At 39.7% G+C, this 25,341-nt stretch overlaps 1 protein-coding gene and 1 long non-coding RNA gene across 3 annotated transcripts; one reads left to right on the top strand and one right to left on the bottom strand.

Annotated features, from left to right (window-relative positions):
• Nucleotides 1-13,027: 13,027 nt before the first annotated feature.
• LOC111592392 lies at nt 13,028-13,498 on the bottom strand. 2 transcript variants are annotated; one of them, XR_002750941.2, is made up of 3 exons: nt 13,450-13,498; nt 13,202-13,377; nt 13,028-13,146 (listed from the first exon to the last, which is right to left on the bottom strand). It is a non-coding gene; the product is annotated as an uncharacterized LOC111592392 (long non-coding RNA). The 2 variants fall into 2 exon arrangements; XR_003944141.1 differs by having other exon boundaries at nt 13,202-13,380; nt 13,450-13,497.
• A 614-nt stretch (nt 13,499-14,112) lies between these two features.
• Nucleotides 14,113-15,815, top strand: LOC111592381 (esterase-5B-like). The gene is made up of 2 exons (XM_023304555.2): nt 14,113-15,512; nt 15,565-15,815. Exons 1-2 carry the CDS (start codon nt 14,132-14,134, stop codon nt 15,807-15,809), a joined length of 1,626 nt encoding a protein of 541 aa, XP_023160323.2. The 5' UTR covers nt 14,113-14,131; the 3' UTR covers nt 15,810-15,815.
• Nucleotides 15,816-25,341: the final 9,526 nt, after the last annotated feature.

Genomic DNA, 25,341 nt, shown 5'->3' with positions numbered 1-25,341 from the left:
AGACTTTAAGATTTTATTGTTTGAAATTTGGCTGAGTGCTTCTCACGATTATAGAACTTTTGCCAACCCAGCCGAGGCATATAGCCTTGAAATCGACTAATGCGATTGTTTTTGCATTTGCCATTAGATTTTTTTCTCAGACCTTAATTGAAGTAGTACATTAACATCATTGGCTTCCCAATGAAAAACCTTTGAATTAAGCAAAATTTGCAAAGTAATTTCTTAACTTTTGTTAGAGACTTTTTAAATATCAAACGGAATTAATAAAAAAACTAAAAAATGATCTCTGGACTTCTTATAGCTACGCACAGTATAAATAGCTACTGAACTGATGCATTTCCAGAGATATGTGGCTTAAGTTACAAATACAGTTGAAGGTCCTTCTACTCAATCATCCATAACTCAAAAATTATTCTTATATACAAATAATATTAATATGCCTTACATATTAAGTCTACTTAGTTGCATTTCGAAAAATAAATGATCAGCTTTTGCTTCACACTTAAACAACAATTTGTGTTGTCTTAAAGAACTGCTATATATAAATGTATGTATCTATAAACTGCAATCAGGCAAGTAAGTTATACTATGATCTACCATTAGGTCAGCCTGGTCTTCGGCTGTTTGGCTCTCTTGACTGTAATTTAATAGTCTCGTATTTTCTTTTCCACTCACTTGGTTCAAGCAGGTTTTGCGGTTTTAGCCAGAAAGTTGTGGCTGTTGTGTGACAAGGGAAACGCTTGGTTCCAGCATCGTTTACGAGTCGGCTTTATCGGCCAGGACTCTGTGCTGTGTGCTGCCTACGGCAAGTGCAAGTGACATCATTAACTTTTTCTTGGCTCTGAGAATCGCTCGCTGGCTGACTGCCTGACTGGCAGTTGGGTCTTGCAGCTTTTCCGTTGCACCTTCCGTTTGGCTGCAAAACAGTTGAAATAAAATGTCTAAAAAGTTTGCTGAACCCACCAGCGAGCAGACAGCCAGCCTGCTTGCGGTTCTTGTTGTGGTTACAGTCTGCAGTTGATGTTGCCTCAATGCCACCTCAACTCTTGCGAGCCGCTTTTGTTTCAGCTGGGCATCGACATGCTGCAGGGCTGTGCTTATTGATTTGTATATTGAAACTACATTACAAGCTGAGAGCTGTTGGTCAAAGTTTATTTGAACTTTTCTATTTGGTCTGGCCAAGCTCTCAATTCTTTTCCTCTTTGTTTTCACTCTGCCATAGTGAAGTTTATTTAATGCTATTTGTTGCAAGTCAAGAGTCGCTCCTCGACCCCACAGAGCACTCAACTAGACATATACTTAATAATATTTCGTGAGCCCTTTGCGTGCACCAGCTAAGTCCAGTGAATCAAGATCCCGATTTGGCAATCTACTCATAAAGTAAATTAAATAAAATAAATTTCTTAGCCCTGTCTAAGGCCGAGTAGATAGAAATGCATACAATTTGACAACAACACGTTAAGAAAACTATTTGCCTCATGACAGAACGCAGGCATGCCACTCCCACTACTTGCCCCTCCATTCTCTTCTCTTCGTTTTCTTGTAATGGCCAGCTGGCCCCAAAAGCCAGTCAACGAGACATGATTTTGAACTTGTACGGCAAACGAGCTGCCGCTGTGCGAGTGGCATTTTCAGCTGACATGGAAATACCTAAATGCACACACAGACCCAGACGCCGACACCCACCACGTCTTTCGAGCGCTTGCGGCGCATTTCGAGCGCATGAGTATACAGCCACGCCCACCATAATGCTATGGGCCGGGCAAACACTAGTTGGCCTCCGTGCTCCATACACCCGTTCCTAAGCAACCTCAACCTCATTCGCATTCAGCAACTCACACAATGGGAAAGACACACATATAGATAGTTATATAGATATAAATATATATATATATATATATATATATAAATATATATATATATATATATATATATATATATATATATATATAAATATATATTCTATAAAAACTTCAGAAACCTATATGCCAATCAGCTATAGACAAAAAAAGATTAGGAATGATTCTTAACTATCTAGAGTATATCATATTCCACAGTTGGGAATCTCTTGAAGATTTGTTATCATAAGTAACTTTATGGGAGACCTTCTTGCGAATTTTAAGCTAACTTTTCTCTATTCGATTCCACTGTACTCTCAGTTGCCTTGTCACACAATTTCATTTGTTGTTATGCACTCAAGGGGTCATCGTCAGCGCTGCATGATTACGCGGCTCTTCTCTCCCAGCCTCCTTCAGTGCGTGTCCCTCGCTCTCATATAGTTTCCCAACTGATTTCGCCTCGCTGACATTGGCTCTGTCCGTGGGCCGCTGTAGTATTTGTTACTTATTTTTGTTATGCCCAGCGGTGTCTTTCGAAGAGAGCAGTGCACATCCTTTGCAGGGTAGGGCAATCTGTGTGTATGTGCGTGGGGAGACTGTGTGTGTGGGTGCGTCGCCTAATCTGACATGGCTGCATATCGAGGTTAAAACTTGACAATAGTTCAACTCGACTTGCTGCACACTCCCACGTCTTTATTGTCCTTAGCCGCCTTTAGCTCAGCGGTTACGTATACGCCGCGTTAACTGTCGCTGTTGTCAGCGTCGCAGCTGCCGGCTGCACGCTGCTGCTATGCCAACAAATATCCAAGACAGCTCTCGACCACTGCCCCACCCCACAAGTCACACACCCCACCTCGCCCATGTTTCTACAGCGCGAGATCGTGACCCAAATTATTCACACAAAATACAGCACGCGCGAGTGTGGCAAGTGTGTGCATGTGTGTGTTTCTGTCTGCTGCATGCAGTCGAAAGTGTGTCTTCAAGTTGCGGGACAGCCGTCCCCTCCTTCTTGCTCCTCTACCACACATCTCTGCAGCACTTCATCTATGTACGAATCGGCATTTGCCTGTGCGCAGATTTTCGAGGTTAATGCGTGCAAAAGTTTGAAATTAGTAAATTTCCTTTCTTGCAATCTACTCGCAGCTCCTGCTCCCACGCACACTTTACACACAACAATTTTCTCGGAGCGTGGCCCTGGCTGGTTATAAGTGCATCTAATTTATTTGTATTTTGTGTTTGTGTTACAGTGCGTATACGTGATGCTTGCTTTTTGCTACCGCCTCTCCTTGCCGAAATGCTGCAAAAACTAACATGAACTACAACAACAACAACAGCAACAGCAACATAACATTGTAGGCGACACTGGCACTCGTTTAAATTAAAGTTTTTGACCCAAATTTATGTTAGAAGTTGATATTTTCTTTAGCATTAGTTCTTCTGCTCTGAGTATCCTTTGGCTCCTTCCGCTTCGTCTTTTATGCCCGCCCAGCTGCCCCGTGCAATATTCTAAAAAGCAACATACGTGACAGTATTTTGTAATTTTGCGTGCCAGCGACAAAATGAGTTCATTCCGAGTTGCGTCTAAGGAAATGCACTTTTTGCTCCCCCCAAACAAGCCCCTCCTGCACCGCCCCTGCACGCCCCTGGCCCACCCGCCGGGAGACTTATGAAGAAGCTGAAAGTCTTTGTGTGCGACTTTAGTTGCAGTAATGGCAAAAGTAAATTCTCAAAAATGTTCTCATGTTTCTGGCATTCTGTGTGTGACCACGTGCTGCTCTTGTTTTCAATTAAATTGGATTTAGAATTTGGCGCAGGAAGTGCCCCTTCACTCCCTGGAGTATCAGAATATGCTAAACGCGTTGTTGCCCCTGCTTATTCATTTTAAATTTTGTGCGAGAGCAACCAAACACAACGAAATTGCTAATGCGAATACTTCGTGAAACGAAGAGGAGTAAGATAAGAATATCCGCTTAACTTTGCAGTTTAATAAGAAAATTAAATAAAAAAAAATACTGAAAAATTCAAAATCATTTTCAATGCCAAAAAATATTTCCAATGCTTGTTTTTTGGAATTATATGTAACTTCTATTTACTATGAATTTCGTATCAGATTCATGACTTCAACTTAATAAGTGTTTATATTAAGGTAATTAACTTGTACATAACTGTATCTATACATACATACAAAAATTTGTATATCAAAAGAATTTTGATTTAGTTATTTCTTTGACATTCAATTTATATTTATATAAAGTTAACTTGTCTCAGTGCCCCTTCAATAGACTTCAAGTCTATCAATCTAAAAGCTAAAGTCCATAATGATATCAACTTTCCAATTTAGATGCTGTACATTTACTTAGAAGCAAATTGTGCGACTCAGGCCAATATGGACAAAGTGCTAAATGTGCAGAATATGAGGTTAAAGAAGCTGCTCAATAAGCATATAGTAGAGTAAAATGTGTTCAACTACTTAAATATTGATTGGCATGAAGATTGCCGGCTCCGCTTTTGTGCAGCTGTAATTAGATTTCGCTTTCTGTTTCAACAGATTGTAAGTAGCACATTTAAGAGTAACAGTATCTTATCTGGGCGCTTAATTAAACAGCTAGCGGGGCCTTGCGGTGGGAGGCAGCCGACTGGACGACCAAGAAGCCTCGCAAATTGTTCAAAATGAGTTAGTCAAACAAGGCGCAAGGCCACGCCGGCGGCAACATTTCAAATACAAACACAAGCATAAGTAAAAATGGGAATATATATATATACAAATTCAGAGAAAAAAGTTGGTTTGTTCCAGATACGCTGACCATTGACTACCCTAAAAAGCAGAAGATGAATGTAAAATATGAAATGTGTAAATCTAGATATATAAAGGTTGTCAACATGTCCTTAAAATTGTAATTTACCCTTGAATATTTCTGTATAGTTCTAATCCGAAGATACGTTGAAACTTTTCGTACTTTAAATTGTGCAAAATCTTCTTCGAAACTGTACCGATCTTAAGCCACATATTGTCTATATGCTCGTTTAATTCAACTTGATACAGAATTCATCACATCTGTTAGACATTAGGGTATAAAACAAGAGAAATTCCCGACGATGTGGTGAAAAGGGAAACGGGGCTGTGAATGGGGATTTAGGGAGCAGTGGACTATGCGCATAGCCTGGACATGCTCATAAATATGTATGTATGCATATGTACCTATGTGTGTGTGCGCGTGCGGCTGAATGTGTGTATGTGTTAGAGTGGACATCTATGTGCGCTGCGTGTTAGTTGCCGGCCAGCGCCGCGTGCTAATTATGATGAAAGATTTCTGCATCTTTTAGCGTTAATCCATTTGGAAAATTAGAAATGAAAATTTAATGAGATTTCCACCAACTTTTCCCGACATTTGCGTATATTTTCCACACTTTAGTTTTTTTTTTGTGCCTCGCTCGTATCGCAAGGCAATTAGCGTGCTCCCTTTAAGGCGTCCAAAGAAGAAACTAATAATTAAATGGAAGCTGTGCTAAAAGGGACTGGGGACTGCAAAAGTCTGGAAAAAGTTGAAAAACTATTGACAGAAGCTATTGATGTTGCCAGCTGGCCGACGTTATCGAGCATCGTGAGTGCAAAGTTCCTATTGGCAACGTGTCACTGTGTATCTCAATCCTCGCCCGCTTTGGCTCTTTACCATCGAGGGTTGCCAAACATTTATAATGTCATCAGTCATTCATTACGTTTTATGAAGTAAAAGCGCTTCTAAAACGAACATTAATTTCTACCCAACAGCCAGCAATTAACGCGACTCTACCCAGCCAACCATCACCGAAGAATGTCTGTCTCCCTTGGAGCTCGCAGTTGTGCTTTATAACACGTTTTTAATTACTCGTTTCGCAGCGTTTGGGGCCAACAATATGGCAATCTAGCAATGCGGCACTGAGCGAGTGCAACTTGAAAACAATTAAAAATGTCGTAATTGTCGCATTAATGTTTTTCTGATAACATTTTTGTACTTGGCACGCGGCCAGACCCCGAGACAGTGCTGTAATTGCTGAGCACGCAACACAATAGGACTTACCAAAAAGAATGTCAATAAAAAATTAATTAAAGAAACTGAAAATTATATTTTTATAGACAGTTATCATAGTCAGCTCAACAAACATTGCTAGCTGCCTCGTCTTGTTTATGCAAAACTAATAAAAAAAAACAAAAATGAGTAAAAATTGCGATCTCGCAAGTTATTTTTTCTATTTATCGTCAAAACATGTTCCGTGGTCATAAAACATGGCCGAGCCTGTACTTAATGGCCAGCGCACTAGCCTGGAATCATTAAACGCACTTGTGAGCCCGCTGCACGGACGTCTCTATGGGGCTGTCGCTATGTGGCCGTTTCTATGGAGCTGTCTCCATCCTGTCCTCTGCTGTCATCCAATGCTCTAAATCAAGGCAAATAGTTGCGAGGCGTATGCAACTAAGTGCGTAAAACAATATTGAAAATATTTTTATAATGATTTTTAATTTTTTGTGACAATTATCAAGAAATAAATCTGAAAAACTAAAACAAATTTACTATTCATACAATTTTCTCCTGCTTAAGTTATTGCGCATGCTTCTCTTTCAATATTTACCATAGAGAACAAGCAGCGTCAACTACCTCGTGCGACGTTTTCCCTTGGCCATATAACAAAGCTACATATTTCAATCTTAATGAAAATGGTTACAATTCAGAGCTGGCTTCAGTAAACAACATTTTCTTACCACCGGTGCTGCTGTTAATGTAATTACCACAACATTTTTCTTCTGCTTACAATGCACACACGCACACTCACGCACACACATACATACACACATCTTGTGCACTGACAGCTTCTGAAAGGACGAGCCGTTACTGACAGACTCGCCGGCTGAAAACTCCTTCAATTGCCGCAATGGACATATCAGCCAATGGCCGTTGCTCTTCAGCCTCAATTCCCCTCGCTCTGCCACCTTCCGATTTCTCAGTCTCTATCTTCCTCGTCGTGTGTTGGTGCCATATTAAGCATGTGCGTGCTTCTACGTATATTCATTAAAATTGACCAGCCATTATTACAGGAACGTGCCTTTCTTTGCCGAGTAATTTATTCGACTCCTTTGATGCGCGAGACGAGGAGGTGTGACTTCTACTGCCGAGACGTTGCTTCCAGCACGCTTTAATAGGTCCACTCTATTATAATGCTGATAACAGTTTATTTATTTAACATTACGTGGAGTAGAACGTGGCAGACAACGAATATTATTAATTTTATTATTATTTCAAGTATGCATAAAGTTCTGCTTGAAATGAAATGAGTGTGGAACAGTTTCAATATACGCATGTTTAGGCCTGTCTGGCTTATTGTTTGAATTGACATATCTGCATTCTATGCCATTGAAATTTTATAAATCATGTGCAGATTTACTTTTTTTTCGCTCTCTCTAACATATATCTTTTATTTCGGCACACAGACACACACGCTGCGTATGCTGTGTGCCTGCTCGTTTATGGTACAGGCGAAAAGCCACAAAACACATTCATCAAATCCGCAAAGTCATTCATCATGGGTAATATATTTGACATTGTCAGTGATGGATAAATACTACGTACTACCATACGGAGAGTGGCCCACTGGGCCAGCCGACAGCAAATGGCACCAGCAACAAAAACGAACTACAACTACGGGATAAGATATTCCGCAACATGAGCTGTGCCGGAAGCATATCATCTGCTCGAATTTTGCGTTTCGTTGCATGAAAATTGCCTTTAAATTGTTTTCTTTTTTGTGTATTCTGTTTCTCTATGCGCATTTGCGAAAATCCATGGACACAGGTGATTCGAACTATGCCAGTCCATATACATATGCTGTCGCATGAAATTGAGGCATTTAGAGCTGACGTGATGAAAATACGCCATTGGTTAAAATTTATTTTATATGGCTATTAAATCGGAAAATACTTTCTAAATAGTTTCGTTCATATTTTCGTTGTAGTACTCAAAAGTGTATTAAAGATTTTGCTTAGCGCCTCATCCTATCATTAAAGTTATTAAGTTCGTAACATTGATTAAATTTGTATTATTTTTGAAACTCTGTTTTACTGTGACGATTTCCCAGCAACTTTCCTTCCATCGGAACGTTCATGCAAATAAATGAATATGAATTAGATTTGTACTCCCTGGTTGTTTAGTGAGTTCTCTGTTTATCTGAATGGGTAAATAGTTTTTCGTTGTGGGAAAATTGTTATTAATGGGCGGCGCCTCCTATAAAGTGACCAATTTCGTGCGCTTCTCGCCCCACCAGCCTGCCCAAGTTTCTTTCTTATTTCAATTTCCGGCAGTTTTCGCGCGCAACGCGTTAAGTTGTCATTTGGTGACGGGCAAAGAGCGCCAAATAGAAATGTGGACTGAAATGGGCGAAAAACTTTTGAAATAACTTCAAATGCGCGTGCAGAAAAAAAGAAGAGAATAAGAAAGAAGAACGAGGCAAGAGAGAGAGAGAGAAAGAGTGACATAAAGAAAATTGTGGAAAGTGCTGCCGCGTCTAAGAGGCAAACTGTTTTTGTGCTTTTAGAAGGCAACTAAGCGCGAAAAGTTTCGCTTTTCGGCTGGCAAGGACAACAACAAGCCGAAAGGACGAACGCGCGAGCAAAGATGCTGTTCTAAATAAAATAAATTCGATTCGCATTTGCTGAGCTGAGAACTTAGTAGGCCATGGCAGCCAGGGGGCGACGCTTCGCCTTGTCTAAAGGCCTCCGCTCCACCAACACCATCACCACATTCATCGCACTTTTTGTGAACAATTTTTGTTCCTTTGTGTGTGTGGGTCGCTGCTTGCTGGCATGAAGACGCACTGCTACATTAATTTCACTTCTTATAAATCTCGTAAGATGTTCCATTTTCGTTTTTTTTTTACTGCCTGCGTCGAATTTGCTTGCACATAAATTATGTGATCTTAAAGCCAAGCCGTTGCCGCTTTAAAGTCCTGCTTAAACTCCATATTCATATATCATCTCTTATCGGCACAATTAGGAAAGTGCCTGGGCTTGTTCTCAATAATTGTGTCAATATTTTAAACGCTCTCGATTAATTTCGCTTGTGAGCATCATTATTCACCGTGTTAAATTTGTTTGCTCCACAAATATTGACTGAAGCGTAATTTAGGCAATATTTTCCAATTATATTGGCATTTTGTTTGGGCAGGTTGTGCGTAGCTTATTGGGATCACGTGGATAATTTATTTATAGGGCATATAAATGAGGATCCATATTCCTTGGCAGAAACTTGCAACCTATATTCATTGTATTGACATTGTTTTCTCGTGCCTTAATAAACTCTTTTCACATCGATACTTTCCATAGTCTTTTCCTTTTCGACAGAAATATATAGGATATTATATGGTTTTAGACAAAGTTATAATATTGGATTCGGAAATTTTGGCATTTAGGAATATTACGTTATAACCAGAACAGATTAACAACTATTTAACTATTTTCCGTTTAACAACCTCTGCTGTACGCAAAAAGTAAAAGGCTGCATTTAGCTTATAGTAAGTGGAATTAAAAAGTATATTCAGCTAATGCATAAATTGGGCGATAGCCATAAAAATAATGGTAAATAAAATGCGCCAAAATGTAATGAAAACAAACAAAACTATAAATTCGAACTAACCCATAAAACTTTATTGGCAAAACATTTAGTGTGCACATAAACATGAAAGTTTCATTCTTTTTGTTTTTGTGCTCTGTTGTATATAAACAGTTTATACAGTAAATTCAGATATATATTTAATCATGTTAAAAGCCAAATTAGGCTGCTTGCCTAACGAACCACTACAACATTTTGCTTATCTACCTTTGCTGGCTAATGCTGAACTATCAAAGTTAATTTAGTTTTATGCAAGTTTATAATATTCGAAATAAAAAACGTCTAAATATTGAGTAGAAATAATTGTCATGGAATGAATTGCGGATCAATTTTGATGAAAGCCAAAAAATCTTTAGACTTCTTCCAAATAACTAAATATTTAAGCTGCAAGCTCCTTTATAGTTTTCAAAGCTCAAATTCCTGATTGAAATTCCAAGGAAAACTCAATTTGATTGCAGTAAATAAGCAGGAATATATTATTTATTAGAGCCAGAAATGTGTGCCAATAAACACACTCCAGATATTAAAACTAAAAACCAATGAAACAAAGGCAAGAAACAACGGGTCTTTATCGTAGGTCGAAGATTAAAGACTAATATCCAGGCCGTTGTCATAGAGATATGCGACTATACATTTTTTTCAAGATATTTATCATTTTCTTATATATAATTGTGGTTAATTATTTACTTAGTGCATGCACCCGAGACCGTCTTATAGTCTAATATAACTATTTAGAAAATATAATTCTTGTCAATTTGGAGACATCTCTTTAACAAAAAAAAGTTAAAATTGTATTTACAAGAGTATATAAAAGAATATTAAAAAATGAGATAAATTGAAGTAAAATACAATTTTATTAAAAGGGTTTCAGAATTCTTGACCTGAACCTGTATTTGTCTTTGTATTAAATACATATATACATAAGTCTTTATATTTATGAAAATACAAAATGAGCGCAGCTGACTTTATGTAGAATATCCCAGTCATTTATTTTTTGCATGAAAATATCTTAAAGCCGTTCGTAAATAGTCTTCAAACATAAATGATATGCTTTGATGCTCTTATTTCGCCTCAATTAGATATCAATTATAGAAACTGAATTTCCCAGAGGTATGATTAATTTATTTGAGCAGCAATAGCTAAATGAAGTTGCAGTGGCCCAGCCTAACTCTTGCCAAATTATCTTATTGATTTTCGTCTTGTTTTTCATGTTGTCATTCAAATTTACATGTGTCCTGTATAGGGACCCGAAATGAAAGCCCAAAAGCAAGCAGTAAATGGGAACTACCTCAACAATTAAGCTAAAACGTTTCTCTGTGGTTTACGTTGACCGTAATTATAAGTTAAGCTGCTATTAATTATGGCGACTAATAGAGCTCTAAAGGAGGGCGGGTCTGCTTGGTGGCAGCCCCGAAACTCACATATGCTTAACCTCAATGTCACATCCACTCGCACACAAAGAGATAGATAAAGAGAGAGAGAGGGAGAGAGAGCGAGAGGGAGTTATCGCTGACATCAGCAAAATTTATCCATAGGCTAATCTGTCGGGAATGTCGGGCAAGTATCTTCCGCCTGCACAACCCAGCGCAGACACCTACAACACGACCGGAATGAAATCAAAATTAATTTGCCAATAGCGAAAGTTTTGTATCAAATTTGCATGTCAGCCACACACACACGCCCACAATCGCTCACACCCGCCCACACACACACACACACACCTAACTGCTGTTGCTAATTAGCTATAAATTTGGATATTTGCTGCAACTGTAAATACCTGCAAATATGAAATATTGCTCCTGATGCCGAGCACTTGATACAATATTGAATCAATATTGGGGTTAATCAGCTCGTAATCCTACGCAGCAGCTGAAATAGATAGCAGTTTGAAAAGTAATCAAGCGCAGAGAACAGAATTTACCCAACTCCGTCTGAAAATAGCTGGAGCAAGCCCAAGTAAGAGTCGCATAAATCAATTTGAAATGAAATGTACACTTCATGTACTTGGTCCGTCTGTCTTTATTTCGAGAAAACCTGCTACCTACCCCAGCTGCTGGCATATACATACAATGTAGCTGCGCTGTTCTACATAAATTTTCCTGAAAATCTGCATAAAATCAGCGCTAACAAGCTCCATCCACGAAAGCCAGACAAACATCTTGGCAGCACTTCCTTCTGGACGAGCTACTTTCTGAAGGCGAAGTGGGCCGCCTATCAGTTACAAGTCCGTACACTGCTCCCATGTTGCAATCACTCTCAACAGATGTTGTTGGCGGAGCCAGCAAATTGACTAAAAGTAAGTTTGCCTGAGCAATACACAAAAATTAGATCAAGAAAGCTTACAAAAGCCTGAGCTCAAGGTGTACTTTGCTCTGCTAAAATACAGCAGAGAAAGTTTAATAAGTCAAAAAACATTCATGTATGTATCATTATTCATATTTAGCCGCTTGTCAACCAACCGTCAGTCGTTGAGGGTGCAACAGGTGAGTAAAATAGCAATTGAATACAACTGAAATGCCTACCACAGTCTGTCAGACAAACTGTCACTTGAAGCTTTTAAATGTTAAATTAGGCTCGAAAATTAATCTTAATTATTTCTCGTATATTGTTAGGTAGAACTTAGCAAATGCACCAATTACCTTGACCCTAAAATGTTGCATCTGCAATAGTTTCGGACCGAGCCGGTCAAGCGTAACTGATACTCAATTTGGGGCTACACTTTCACTGTGGCAGTCAAATTGGCTGACATCTGTAGGTAGTCCGGCAAAGAGCGCATATTTAGATGAGGCGAGGTGAAGCAAACACTAATTGCCAATCAAGTTGACCTGCTTGGCAGGTAGGTTAGCAACGTTTTGTGATTTGACCAATCTGTTGCAGGAGGGGCGTGGCAATGGGACTATGAACTGTTGACACGGAAACTAACTTAACTTTAGTTCGAAGCAAATGTAAAACAGAAAGTTTGCAGTCAAGTTTACGACTATATGCAGCAGTCGTAAACTTAGAGCAGGCAGACGAATGCCAACAGCCCCTCTACATACACATACCAGTATATATATATATATATATATAGATGTGTGCACATGTGTGAAATGTAAGACGCAACTAGACTGTGGCCACAGGCTTCAACTGCAACGCTCCACGGATAACAAACGACTTTATGTTTATGTAAATGACGAGAAATACAACGGCATCCGGAGTGCAAAATATGATCAACGCACGTTAAGGGCTCCATTTCAGGCACATCAACTTCAAATTGTCCGACTAAAATATAACAGCTCTGCAAATGTATCTATTTCCACATAAATAAACATATGTACGTGTACGCATATGGCTGGAAACCTACATAAAAATTCCATTATACAAAATCCGAATGTCATGAGAATTTTCCCTACCTCGGACTCCATTTGCAAGCACTCAGAGTTGCAAAATTGGATATGCAAAGGAAATTAGAGGCACGACTATCGCACGAACTAACAACTATGCCAGAGAAAAGCCTTGACTTATCATAAATATTTGAAGACTTTATTAAATTAAATAATTCAATATGTTCCTATTTTGCTTTTAATTACCGTCTCTTTAGCTAAAAGGATCAGATCTTTCTTGAGTCTTTGATGCCAATACAGGCTGCACCTTCAGCTAAATCAATGCAGTTACAATAATTAAAATTCCAACTGCAAAAGAGAAGAGAATTTTGAGTGCTGAGATCAGGCTGCTACAAATAGTTACCATAGCTAGTCCTGGGCATATGAAACATGGATATGATACTCAAGTGAGTGACACCATCGACTATGTAAGTGTGCACACACATACGATTACGACATTCCTTGGCATGACCCCCGCTAGTTTTGTTTCTTTCCGTTATTAACATCGTCATTTTGGTAGCGTTCCTTGGTAAGAGTAGTCTACTAAGAGTTAAGCTAAAATTAGTTACATAAGTCGACGGAAAAATATCAAGATATAGCTGACAAACGCACAGATTGGAAATTAATAAAAATTTTCTATTCGCGTACTCTGATTGAAAATCCAACAATATTTCAATCGACTTATCGATAACGATAACACATCACACAGGTGCAAGGATAGCTGCTATAAAGAAACAGTGGAACTTAAACATGTTCTTCCAGTTTGGCTATTTGGCATTAAGATTTGTACTTGTGAAATTGACAAGCTTCGATAGATTTCTAATTCCAGGTAATTATTAATGATAGCTAAATATATACCGTTTAAGCGTAAACACGCAACTGACTTAATTCGATTTTAATGGAAATCTACTCAGCGTGGTACGCCCAATCATTAGTAGAGCTCCACATGTGTCAGATACAATTGTAGTTTAATTCAATCAAATATATAATTTGCATATTTTCAGTCCCATTCACTATTATTTCTACTTTTGGTCGTAATTGAACCCTTACGATTGGGAAATTATATTGAGGACTGCTATGCGCTGTAGTTAACAGATTGAAATTGCACTTCAGAAAATGAAAACACGCCTAGCATATATATTTTTTATATCGCACAATAGAATTGGCAAGACTCAGTGCTCAGACTCAGTGCAAGACTCAGTAGATGATTGACTCTGTGATGTCGGTAAATAAAAGGAGAATAGCTTGTCATTGCTTGGCATAGTTCGAGTGAGAGCCTCTGCGATAGATAAACATGTATCGATTTGTCTTATGGATGTGTTATCTGCGTCTGGTCTGGCCCTGGCCAGACGCTGCCAGGGCTGATCCTTTGCTAGTGAATATTGTCAATGGGCAGTTACGTGGAAGGGACAGAGGCGACTACTATAGCTACGAGTCGATTCCTTATGCGGAACCACCGGTAGGTAATCTTCGCTTTGAGGCACCGCAGCCCTACAAGTGTCAGTGGAGCGAGGTATTCGATGCCACCAAGCCACCAGAGTTCTGCTTGCAGTGGAGTTTCTTTTTTCATAATACGGTGCTTGGCAAGGAGGATTGCTTGACCGTGAATGTGTACAAGCCAAAGAATGCGAGTCGGAGCAGCTTTCCCGTTTTAGCCTACATTCACGGAGGTGCCTTTATGTTCGGTGGAGTCATGGAGTATGGACATGAGTATTTCATGGCCGCTGGGAATTTCATCATGGTAAAGATCACCTATCGGTTAGGTCCGTTGGGCTTCTTAAGCACTGGTGATGCAAATCTGCCGGGAAACTTTGGTCTGAAGGATCAGCGTTTGGCTTTGCACTGGATTAAGCAGAATATCGCCAGTTTCGGAGGAGACCCAGAGAATATCCTCTTAATGGGTCATTCCGCAGGTGGCGCTTCAGTCCACTACCAACTTTTGCATGGAGGACTTGATGGTATGGTTAAGGCAGCTGCTTCGCTAAGTGGAACTGCATTGTGTCCCTGGGCTAATCAATATAACGAAAGACAAAAAGCGTTTAAGATCGGACATATTTTGGACTGTGACACGAAGGGCAGTTCGTTGGAACTGAAGAAGTGTCTGCAATCAAAGGATCCGAGGGCTATTGTCGGCGCTGTGGAACAGTTTCTGGTATTTGGCTATGTACCTATCGCGCCCTTTGCCCCAGTTGTTGAGACTGCCGACACAGCGGAGCCTTTTATCACCCAGCATCCAGCAGACATTATGAAGAGTGGAAAAGATTCACAAATTCCTTGGCTTATGTCCTATACTCTGAACGAGGGTGGCTTTAACGCGGCACTTTTTCTAGAAAAAGACGACGATGACCGGGAACTTATTGAAGTGTTAAACACTCGCTGGAACGAATTGGCACCAGATCTGTTATTTTATCGCCATACAATGAATAGCTCCGACGACTTGAACAGGTATTCTCAGGAGCTGAAGAGCCAATATTTGGGAGATCGTGACTTCAGCTTCGACAGTTATTTGGACTTACAACGCATGTTTACGGATGTCTTGTTTAAGAACGCGATTCAAAAAGTTATCGAACTAAATCATTCGCAGCGTAAGAGTCCACTTTACACCTATGTTTACGATAATCCTCCTGAATCAGGCTTAGGAAACTGGATATCTGGAAGAACTGACGTTTTTTTTGGTAAGAGAAATGACAATAAATATATATAAACTAAGTTTTGACTATTTTGCAGGCACTGTGCATTGTGATGATCTTTTCCTCATCGTCAACACGTTGCTACATGGAAAGCTGCGTGCGGATGAACAGGTTATATCTAAAAACTTTCTACAAATGCTGATAGACTTTGTGGAAAGCGACAAAGGTCTACTCACCTACGATAAATGTGAATTTAAAGTTATAGTAGGCAAAAGTAAGATTGAATTGGTTTACATAACGGGCGAGGATTGTGAGAATAAGCAAGTGGAGAAAATTCCGTAAGTCTCCTCGAACGCTTCGATCTCTCTGCTTGCTTTATGTTTTTAAACGGTTTTTAGGAATGATTTTTTATTTTATTATTAAGGATTTTTGAAAACAAATAAATAATCAATTCGTGGAATATGGTCGTTAGATCTCGGTTAAACAGGTTAGCAGTCCAGAATGGACAGTCAGAATGGCAGATGCGGCTACATCTGCCCGCGTAATCGAATGGGGTTCTCTAGTTCCATAAGCGGATTTCAGTCCAGTACATATTTGGGGCATCGAGTTACATGCCAGATTTATTACGCATACGTTGCGTACTTTTTATGGCTCTGAAGTGTAAGAGAAAGTCTCAAAAGTGCAATTCCGAATAGTAGTATACGAAATACAAAAGAAACAATCTTCATAAAAACTCGTATAATATACGCAATTACTTGGCTTGTAGGGTAAGGCATTTTACGATTTCTTACTTGTTGGCTGTAGCTGTGGCCATCGCTGGAGCTCGAAGCGGAAGTGGAAGCTGATGCGGGTGCTGGATGAAGTTGGAGTTCAGGCCGAAGCCAATGCTGCGGTTACTCAATCAATATTGGATTTTTACCACAATCAGAGGCGGACGGACATATGAAGAATTTATTGTATATGCCGGGGACTTGTTTGCAGGACAAAAGAAGCGAAAAACGACAAAATCGAGAGTAACGAAAGAAAACAAATAGTCGGGATGTACAAATAAATTAAATTAAAACGTATACAAACATAAATTATTTAGAGATAATGTAGTGGCCCAATCGCATGCCGAGTGCCGAATGCCAAATGCCAAAGATCTAGAGACTGGCCAACTTCTGGGGAGCTACTAACAATAAGCAGACAGCCACAAGCCTCACACAAATGCAATAAAAGCAAATTCAATTGGCGGCCATAACGAAAACGAAAACGAAAATGAGAATGAAAATGAAAATTAACGAAATGGTAGAGCCCAATGCATAGAACAGCAACAAGAAGTCAGCCACGAACAAAGACAAATACGAAAAGCGCCTGCAAACGAATTTCGTATAAATCAAACCTCCAGAAAAGGGAGCTCGAACCAAAACCGAAACTAAAACATGGCCAAAGCGCGCACCAAAAATATAAGAAATATGCTCTGGTCCTTATTTGTGGGTGCCCCGCTTCCATTCTGTTTACCTTCTGCTACTTGGAGCTGCTCCGGGCAGCTGCGAAGGAGCTGTTTCAGGTGAGGAGCTGTTTCACCCGGCTGAACACTGCACAAGTACAAATTTATGAAATTGGCCAAAAGTGTTGACGTCATTAAATGCTAGAAAGTCCAGTTAAGCGCAAAATGAGTCCACAATACAAAATACAAAATGCTAAATAAATAAATTCTAACCAATCAAGCTGTAAAGTTCATAAGTTCATCATGAACTTGCTCGATTGCATGCAAACTGCTTTTGAGTTTAGCAAATAAAACTTAAGATTCTTTCCATTTCTTCTTTTTTTTATGAAATAAGCTCTTAGACATGTATTTCGCATTTTTATGCATATTTTTAGTTAGACGTAGAAGAGAAGTCAGAGTTCTCTTAGAAGTTGAATAAGGAATTATAAATTTAAGTGCATTGCTAAGGTTCCTAAGGCGGTCCTTAGTCTGACGATTTGTTAACATTTTTTATTACATAAAATATTTAAATAGAAATTTCTTTTTTCTTTCATTTCAACTTTCTTAGAGTATTTTAAAGTTGCTTTAAATTTCGCTCACTCTACAAGTTTCAGCTTCTGTAATATATATATAATTGCGCTAAGTACGGAAGGAGTTATAATAGATAAAATAATTCTTGTATAGCAAATGAGATATTTTTCTAAAAATTAAACTACAAAATAAATGAAAACAATGTTTAATCAAATTAAAAAAATAACAATGGCTTTATTTTCATACTTGCATCTTATATTAAAATTTCTAAAAAATTTCTAAAAGTCTTTGATGGTAATTTAATTAATTATTTAATAAGATATGCTCCGATATGAGTGCAGTGTATTAAAGCCCATACATTTGGTTTGGGCTAGACCAAATATCTGGTCGTAGCTCGTAATTCGTATTTATTTAGTGGAAATGACATATGTATGTATAAATACTTGACGACAACTTTGCGGAGCGCTCAGGCTGAAATCTGTCGCAATTTCTTGATTTCTAGCACAACTTTTTTATTTATTTTGCTGCTGTTGTTGTGTCGGTTTTCACTTATTTTTTTTTGCTGTGTTAGTTAGTTGACAGCCCGGGGCTGTGGGAAGTTGGTTTCCTGGTTTGCTGGTTTCCTGGTCGGGCAGCATGTCCAACCAGAGACGAAGTACTTGCCAAGTTCATAAAATATTCAGCTGCACTTTGGCACACCGAGCAGAAGAGTAAAACTGGCGCTAAGAAGTTGCCGGCAATCATGTAACGAGTATTTGCCGAGCAGCACCTTGAGTCAAGTGCCGTCCAGCCACATCCTGAATGGTGATGGGGCTACAGGATGGAGGCGGGCCGGAAGTGAAAATCGTTGCATTGCCAAATGGCAGATTAAAACGGTGTTAAGTTGCGTCCGCCGCAACTGGCAACAGCCAAGTGCAGTTAGTCGTCTTGCAGCACAGCGAAATGAGTAAGCTGAGCGAGGGTCTCTCGAAGAGTTAGGCTGTGCGTTAGTTAAGCAGTAATTGCTTGCTTAAATTGCTTAAATGAAAACCTGGCATTGCAAACAAATGACACTTGCAATAGATGTCATTCACATAATTCGCATGGAAATGCCTAACGCCAGGCGTTGCATAGAAATCAAGCTGAGAGCGCATCGGGGGCAACGAGCAGTAGCTGGCGACAGCAACACCTTCAGCAGCAGCTGCCACAAGCAGCACAATGTTGTTGAAGGACATGCACTGGAAAACATGAAGCACCAACAACAACAACGATAAGGACAACATGAATGCAAAACGTCGTCGGCATTCGGTTGTGTAAACATTTTAATTTCTGGTGCAAACAAATGCGCAGCAACCGCAGTCTTAGCAGTGGCATCAAAGCCTCATCTCTTGCCTTCCCCCCTGCCTGTTGGCAGCAGCAGCATAACAACATGGCCCATGTGGACCATGGTCGTCCAATTCCACTGCATTGTTCCTCTCGATTTCTATCTATGTGTGTGCTTAGGATGCCTACTGGCGGAAATGAAGACGATGATTGCCAGTGTGTGGACTGTGGGTAACCGCATTTGATTTTCCAACTTCAATTTCAATGCGATGCAAGCTGAAGCGGAGAATTGTTATTGGCGGTTTTGAGTAATTACGAAGAGAGAAGCACACTGCATTCAATACAGTAATTTTGCTGAAGACGTAGCGTCTAGCAAAAAGCTTAAGCATTACTGAGAAATGTGAAGAACGTATATTATTTACTGCATGCTCTGTTTATTTTCCTTTTAATTATCGGCAAGCCCTGACTCACGCTATCATCGCTAGCAGAAGGCGCAGTTTATGAAATCTAAGCTTTTTGTACATTTTAGCAGCAGTCCCCAAATGCCGTTTAGCCGACACCCACACACACACACATACACATTCAGCTAGTAGGAATATGTTTTTGTTCAGTTTATGGCCTTTTCTGCTGCCACCAACAAACCCGCCCCGTTACATGTCCCATGAACCATTACTGCACTTACGAAAATGTAAAATAAAAAACGGCGAAAAGCAACTGAGAAACCGCATTTAGTTTCAACAAAAACTCACACATACTATAATGTTTATTTGTGTATAGCCATACATATAATATGCACATACACACAAGCATATATATGTGTAAATATATATTCATATTCATGGAAGCGGGCTTGCTTTTTGTGTATAGAAAGGCAGATATGCATTTCAAGGATACAGTCCTGTTGCAGTTCTCCAGCGAAAAGATGAAAGTTTATTTTCCATTTACTACACTTCGCGCAATTAATTTTGCGAACATTCAAATTCACCAAGAGCAAAAAAGATGGGAGAAGCACAAAATGAGAGAAATCATAAAAGCAAAACATTTGGCGTTCGCCTTCATCCGCCTGACAGTTTATTATTTTTAATGAGGCATATTATACGAGTAATCAGGCGGAAAAACTGTACACCATTTCCATTTGCTCGTGTCGGAAATGCCTGTTGGAAGCGGTTGCCATTCAACGCTGATTTTGACAGCAATATTAATAATAAAAAAAAATAAATAAAAAAGTCAAAAAATAAATAAATAAATCAGTGAATAAATGACACTTTCATTAAAATATTTATAAATAAACTCGTGCATAATGCATCTGCAATCCTCTGCCAGCTGGCAATGTAGTCCATAGCGCTGCATTCATGAATAAAAATGTGTTAAGGCTGCAGCCAGTCATTCCAGATATGGTTCGTGGGTTAGGGTGTTAGGGTGTTAGGGTGTTAGGGTGTTAGGGTGTTAGGATGTTAGGGTATTAGGATGCACAGCGTGCTTTTCCATGCAAATCCTAAAATTTCGTTCACTTCAGCTAGGTCAATGTCATTCATGAAAAATATGCAAAACATTTAATTATTTCTTTTCTGTTTAATAAAAAACAATTGAAAGACAGAAGCATGGAAAAGTTAAGCTAAAGCAAGACTTGCCTCATTAAACTATGAAGATCAGGAGGAAACTAAGAAGGCCATTGATCCAGTCTAGTCTAGTTATTACCTTCCGTTTCCAAGTTAATTTGCCATAATCTCAACTGCTGAATATATTAATGTATATGTAAATTGTTATTTAAAGTTTACTCGACTTGTCTTATAACGAGATACTTCCACGGAGCACACGCCTGAAGGAGAGCTGCACAGTCTTGTTACTTATTTATATGGCATATGTGTGATAGGACATTAAAGGATATTTACCTTGGGCACTGGGAGCGGCTAGACTGCAGCAGAGAGCTGTATGCCTGGCCAAAAGTTTCACACCATAAATTAATTCTGAATGTGGCATTAGGTCTTTAGGAGAGAATACAATGACATTTATTATAATTTAGCATAAACGAAGAAGCAAACAGCAAAGCGAAGCGAGCAGCGTTGTGAGAGGCCAGGTTCAGGCAGGTTCAGAGAAAAAATATATGTCCAATATATTAAGATGTCTGTGATAAGTACACTGTAATAAAATATGAAGCTGTAACAAAAATATGTGACTGAAAGTAAATTGAACTTCGCCTCTTAGTAATTAAGGCCCAAGTGTCTTTGCATAATCAAGTTCAAGTAAATTGTAGGCCCTGGTCTAGCTAATTTCTTGCAGTGTCGCTATTTTCTCTGACTGCATGCTTGATGTGGGTACATAAAACGGAATATAATATGCCGTTAACATGACCCCCACTCACCTACGCTAACAGTCGGCAGCCTTCTGCAATTTGATCTTGTACAAACAATTCGAGCTCGGGTCAAAGACAAGACCAACTCAAAGCACGACCCATAGCTAAGTCTATGGCATCTTAGATGTGGCACGACCAGCGGCGTGTTGAGACCTGTGCAGAACGTGTGGCCTCTGCGACTATTATCCTTTGACCGCTGTCGTGCTACTAACCTTAACCATAAATTGGCAAAATAGCCACGCAACATGCCAGCGCCTGACAGCAGAGTAAACTACGCCTGACCGCCAATATGAATGTTGACTATGCAGGCAGGCAGCTGTGTCTGTGTGTGTGTTGCTTATGTGTATAGTGTAATGTAGTGTATGTGCGTGGGGCCCCAATCAATTTATCACTTGAACAACGACAGACCAGCCGCTTGCACTGTATGTCCTCTGCGGATGCGGCTCGGACTCTGGTCTTTTTGGCAGTTCGTTTTTGGCTGTGGCTATTGCAGTAGAGAAAAATATAATTTTGCCACCCATTAGAACATTTATAAACAAAGGGTATTAGTGCCAAGCGCATGTCCACAGCGGTCGCTGGCCAAGCGATTATTGAGGCAGAGAGTTTGGGGCAGCGCCACTCACCATGCGAAAGGTATTAGGGCGCACGTTATGGGGCTCATTGAATGTGTCGCCAAAAGATTTAATGGAGCATGGCGCCTGGCCATAGGTGAAATATGCAATAGAAATGTATTTAAGCAGCAGCAGGCAGAAATTGAGAGAGCGAGAGAGAGAGAGAGGGAACGACGGAGAGAGCTCTGGCTGGACATGGACCCCAATGACCGCTGACCAAACACACAATAAATCATAACTGTGTCCAGCGTTCTGGCATTTGGTTTATTGATATTGTAGTCATAGTATTACATATCCTTGTTTATCCTGTCACCAGGCCCTAACACCGCCCACACATAAATATTAATCATATTTTATACGCTCTCCCTGGAAATTGATCATGTGTGGAAAAGTTTTTGCACAACTTATTGACTTGCAGCTGCGTTACGCAACGGAATAGAAAACTTTCTACACTTTTGCGAAAGGATAGCATAGCCAAAAGTCCTGTCCATGGCCAAATTATGTTAATGTACTGAAAAGATAGTTCAATAAACTTTGTAGCGGCTGCCAGAAGCACGACTCATAACTAATGCAAAGATAGTTATTAGCGAGCTGTCTGGCTGGTTGGCTTGCAGATTGAGTATACGCCGTATCAACCGAGCGGAAATGGTCGGTTTCAGCTGCCGGACTGCATGCCACACGGGTCTCATATCAAATCGCATTTCGAGGCATTTAGACGGGGCGAAAAACGACTGCAACAAATCAACTAAGTGAATGCCGAGTGGCTGGCCATGCCAGTTAGCTGCATGACAAATTACCACTCAGCTTTATGGCCAGCAAAGGCGACAGCAGGAGCTGTGGCTGCATGGGGTAGGTGTTGTAAGACGTTGTTTATTTGGTTTTCATGTCGCGCATGTTAAATGTAAATTATTCAAAATGCTTGCGAAAAACCCGCACCCGACAGCCTGGCCGGACGGACACACACATTCACACATTCGCACATATCCTGCACGTTGACCTTTTTAGCAATCCGGCAGCGCCGTCATTGGAGCGTGTAATTTGTGACATTTTGTTTTGCTCAGCTACGTTTTAACAAATAAGCTTCACGCGATTATGCAAATTTGAGAATAGTGTTCACTCTTCTCTTAACTACAATGCAGCAATGGGCTCTGCGCCTGCCTGTGGCCCAGATTTGGGCTCTGCCCTCACGAAAAGGTCACTTAACCGTAGCTCTTCCCTTCTGGCAAAAGAGATTTGTATGAATAAATTAGATTTCACTTATTGTACGAGTGCCATACAATAAGCACACTGAGTTTATTTTCATGAGCTTTGAGTTGATGGCAGAAATTTAAGACTGAAACATTTTAATGAAAATTAGCCTCCCTTTATGCAGCTATGCGAAAATATAATCCAGCTTGATTTGAAAAGCCTTATTGAATAGCTGTGAATAAATCATTTCTAATCATGCACACGGCAATTCTGTAACGGAATTGTTAAAGCTGATAATTGTACTTAGCAGGGATCAACTGAAATCTATAAGCAACGTTTACCAGCTTAGGCCTGAATATTTGCTATGTTGCTTCAGTGAGTATGGACAGTTGACAGCCTTCATATTCAAGGACTTAATTAACCTTCTTGTAGCTTAATTTAATATTAATAAAACTAACTTTGTGGATAGTAATATTATGAGATTATTGCTTAAATATGACTTTGTACATATAGCCTCCTCAATTTTCTTAATCATTACATTAATTACAATCATAGTAATTGAAGATATATTAGCCAATGACTTCGGCCGCCCATTTATGTATTCTTTCAATCAAAAATAGGTTTCATCAATTTGTAAGTGTATGAAGTGCAAGATAAATTTGACAAGCAAAATCAGTAATTTAATTAAGTATTTTAAAAATTTGCAAGCATCGCCTTAGCGTAAGTAAAATTAGCAAAGAATAATTATCGGTTGTCAAAAATGTTATCAAATAAGCAGCATTACCAACTCAACATTTCTTCTGAAATAAGAATTTTTCAGCTCTTAATTCTAGGGACTTAAGCTGAAGCCCTATACGCACTTTTATGAAATACTACAATAATTTTTATCTGAACTCGAGTTAGTATGAGCGATTACACAAATATGACTTGACTTGACAAAATCCTAATAACACTTAAAATATTGCCCTATGAACTTTCGCATACCTAAAGCATTATTCTCTTTAAAAATGAACTTGCCAAGTAAATTGTTTGTTTTAATAATGCCCGTCTGTCAGTTAAGCATAATCTTTTGTGCAACCGCAAACGTGTCTGCATCATGCGAGCAGACGACCGGGGCCATGTGTATTATGTGCATTTGATATATTTCTTAATAAAAATATAACGCAAGTCCAACAATGCCACATGGCTGCAAGGCGCGGCAGTGGGCGGGGCCAACTCATGTGTCACCAGCTGAAATGAGAAATGATCAAAGTGAGTGTTTGGCTGGAAAAGTGCAGATGCTGCACAAAAAAAGGCACCAGCAGCAGTAGCTGTGGCAGCTGTTGCCCACTTACAAAGAGTGAGTACGTGTGTGTGTGTGGGAAGTTGTCCAATGGAGCCAACTGGGACATCATCAGTTGCTACTTGCAATATGCAGCAGATCCAGGCAGCTGTCGGTGTGTGTGTGTATGTGGACTGTATGTCCACTCTGTTAATGCGCTGCAAAACTGCAACAGCAGCAAGGCGGATGCCCATCTGTTGCAGCCAAAGTAATCAGCCAAGTTAGCCAACTGGGAGCAGAATGTGTGAGTTTGTGTGTGTGTGTGTATGTGTGTGTGAATAGCTTTACCAAGTAATTAGTTGCTGTGCATTGATTTTTACGCGACGCCGCCTGCTGCTGCCTAATTCGCCATGACAAATTGTTAATACGTCAAAGCGCCGACAACAACAACAGCATCGCATAGAAATGCTAAAGAATAAAGCCATATAGCGATTGATGACAAAGTTGTCGCCGTCGGCAGAAGCCAACAGAATTTATGGTAATAAAAGCAGCAGACATGGTTTCGTCTGTGGGCGAAGTGTGTGTGTGCGTGTTTGTGGGAATGTGTGCGATTGTCTAAAATACGCCTTGATTAAGAGTAAGCGAATGTATGCAGACACAGCTCATTGGCATAAGGCGCCAGGACAAGCCTCGTCAGCATTCAGAGAAATCATAAAATGCGTATACGCCGCGTATGCCAGGCGCATAAATCATTTTAACACCAAAGGGAAAGATCCAGCACAAATGCCAACACATTTGGCACTGGGCAGGTGCTCGTGTATTTACATATAAATTGCCAGCTCACACACCCCGTCTCTTTATACTCACACACACACTCACACACACACTGAATGCGCATGTTTATAACACTCGAAGCAATTACTTAAACGCAAATGATGCAAGCACTTGCCTCGCGACTTTTTGAATGGTGTCGTCGGTTTATTTAGTAGATTTATATATATATATAAATATGTATATTATGTATGTATATTTAAACACTTTTTATCTCTTTGGTTCAGCGTACTAAATCGCGATATTAAAAGCGCTTAAGTTGTGCGCTTTAATACAAGTCGTTTCGTATGCGCGTTTGAGAATTTATAAATTTAAGATGACAGTCTTAG

The sequence above is a fragment of the Drosophila hydei genome, unplaced genomic scaffold (assembly GCF_003285905.1).
Source record: "Drosophila hydei strain 15085-1641.00,03,60 unplaced genomic scaffold, DhydRS2 tig00000063-arrow-pilon, whole genome shotgun sequence".
In the NCBI taxonomy this organism is placed as follows: Eukaryota; Metazoa; Arthropoda; class Insecta; order Diptera; family Drosophilidae; genus Drosophila; species Drosophila hydei.
This window is presented reverse-complemented; position numbering and strand designations above follow the sequence as displayed.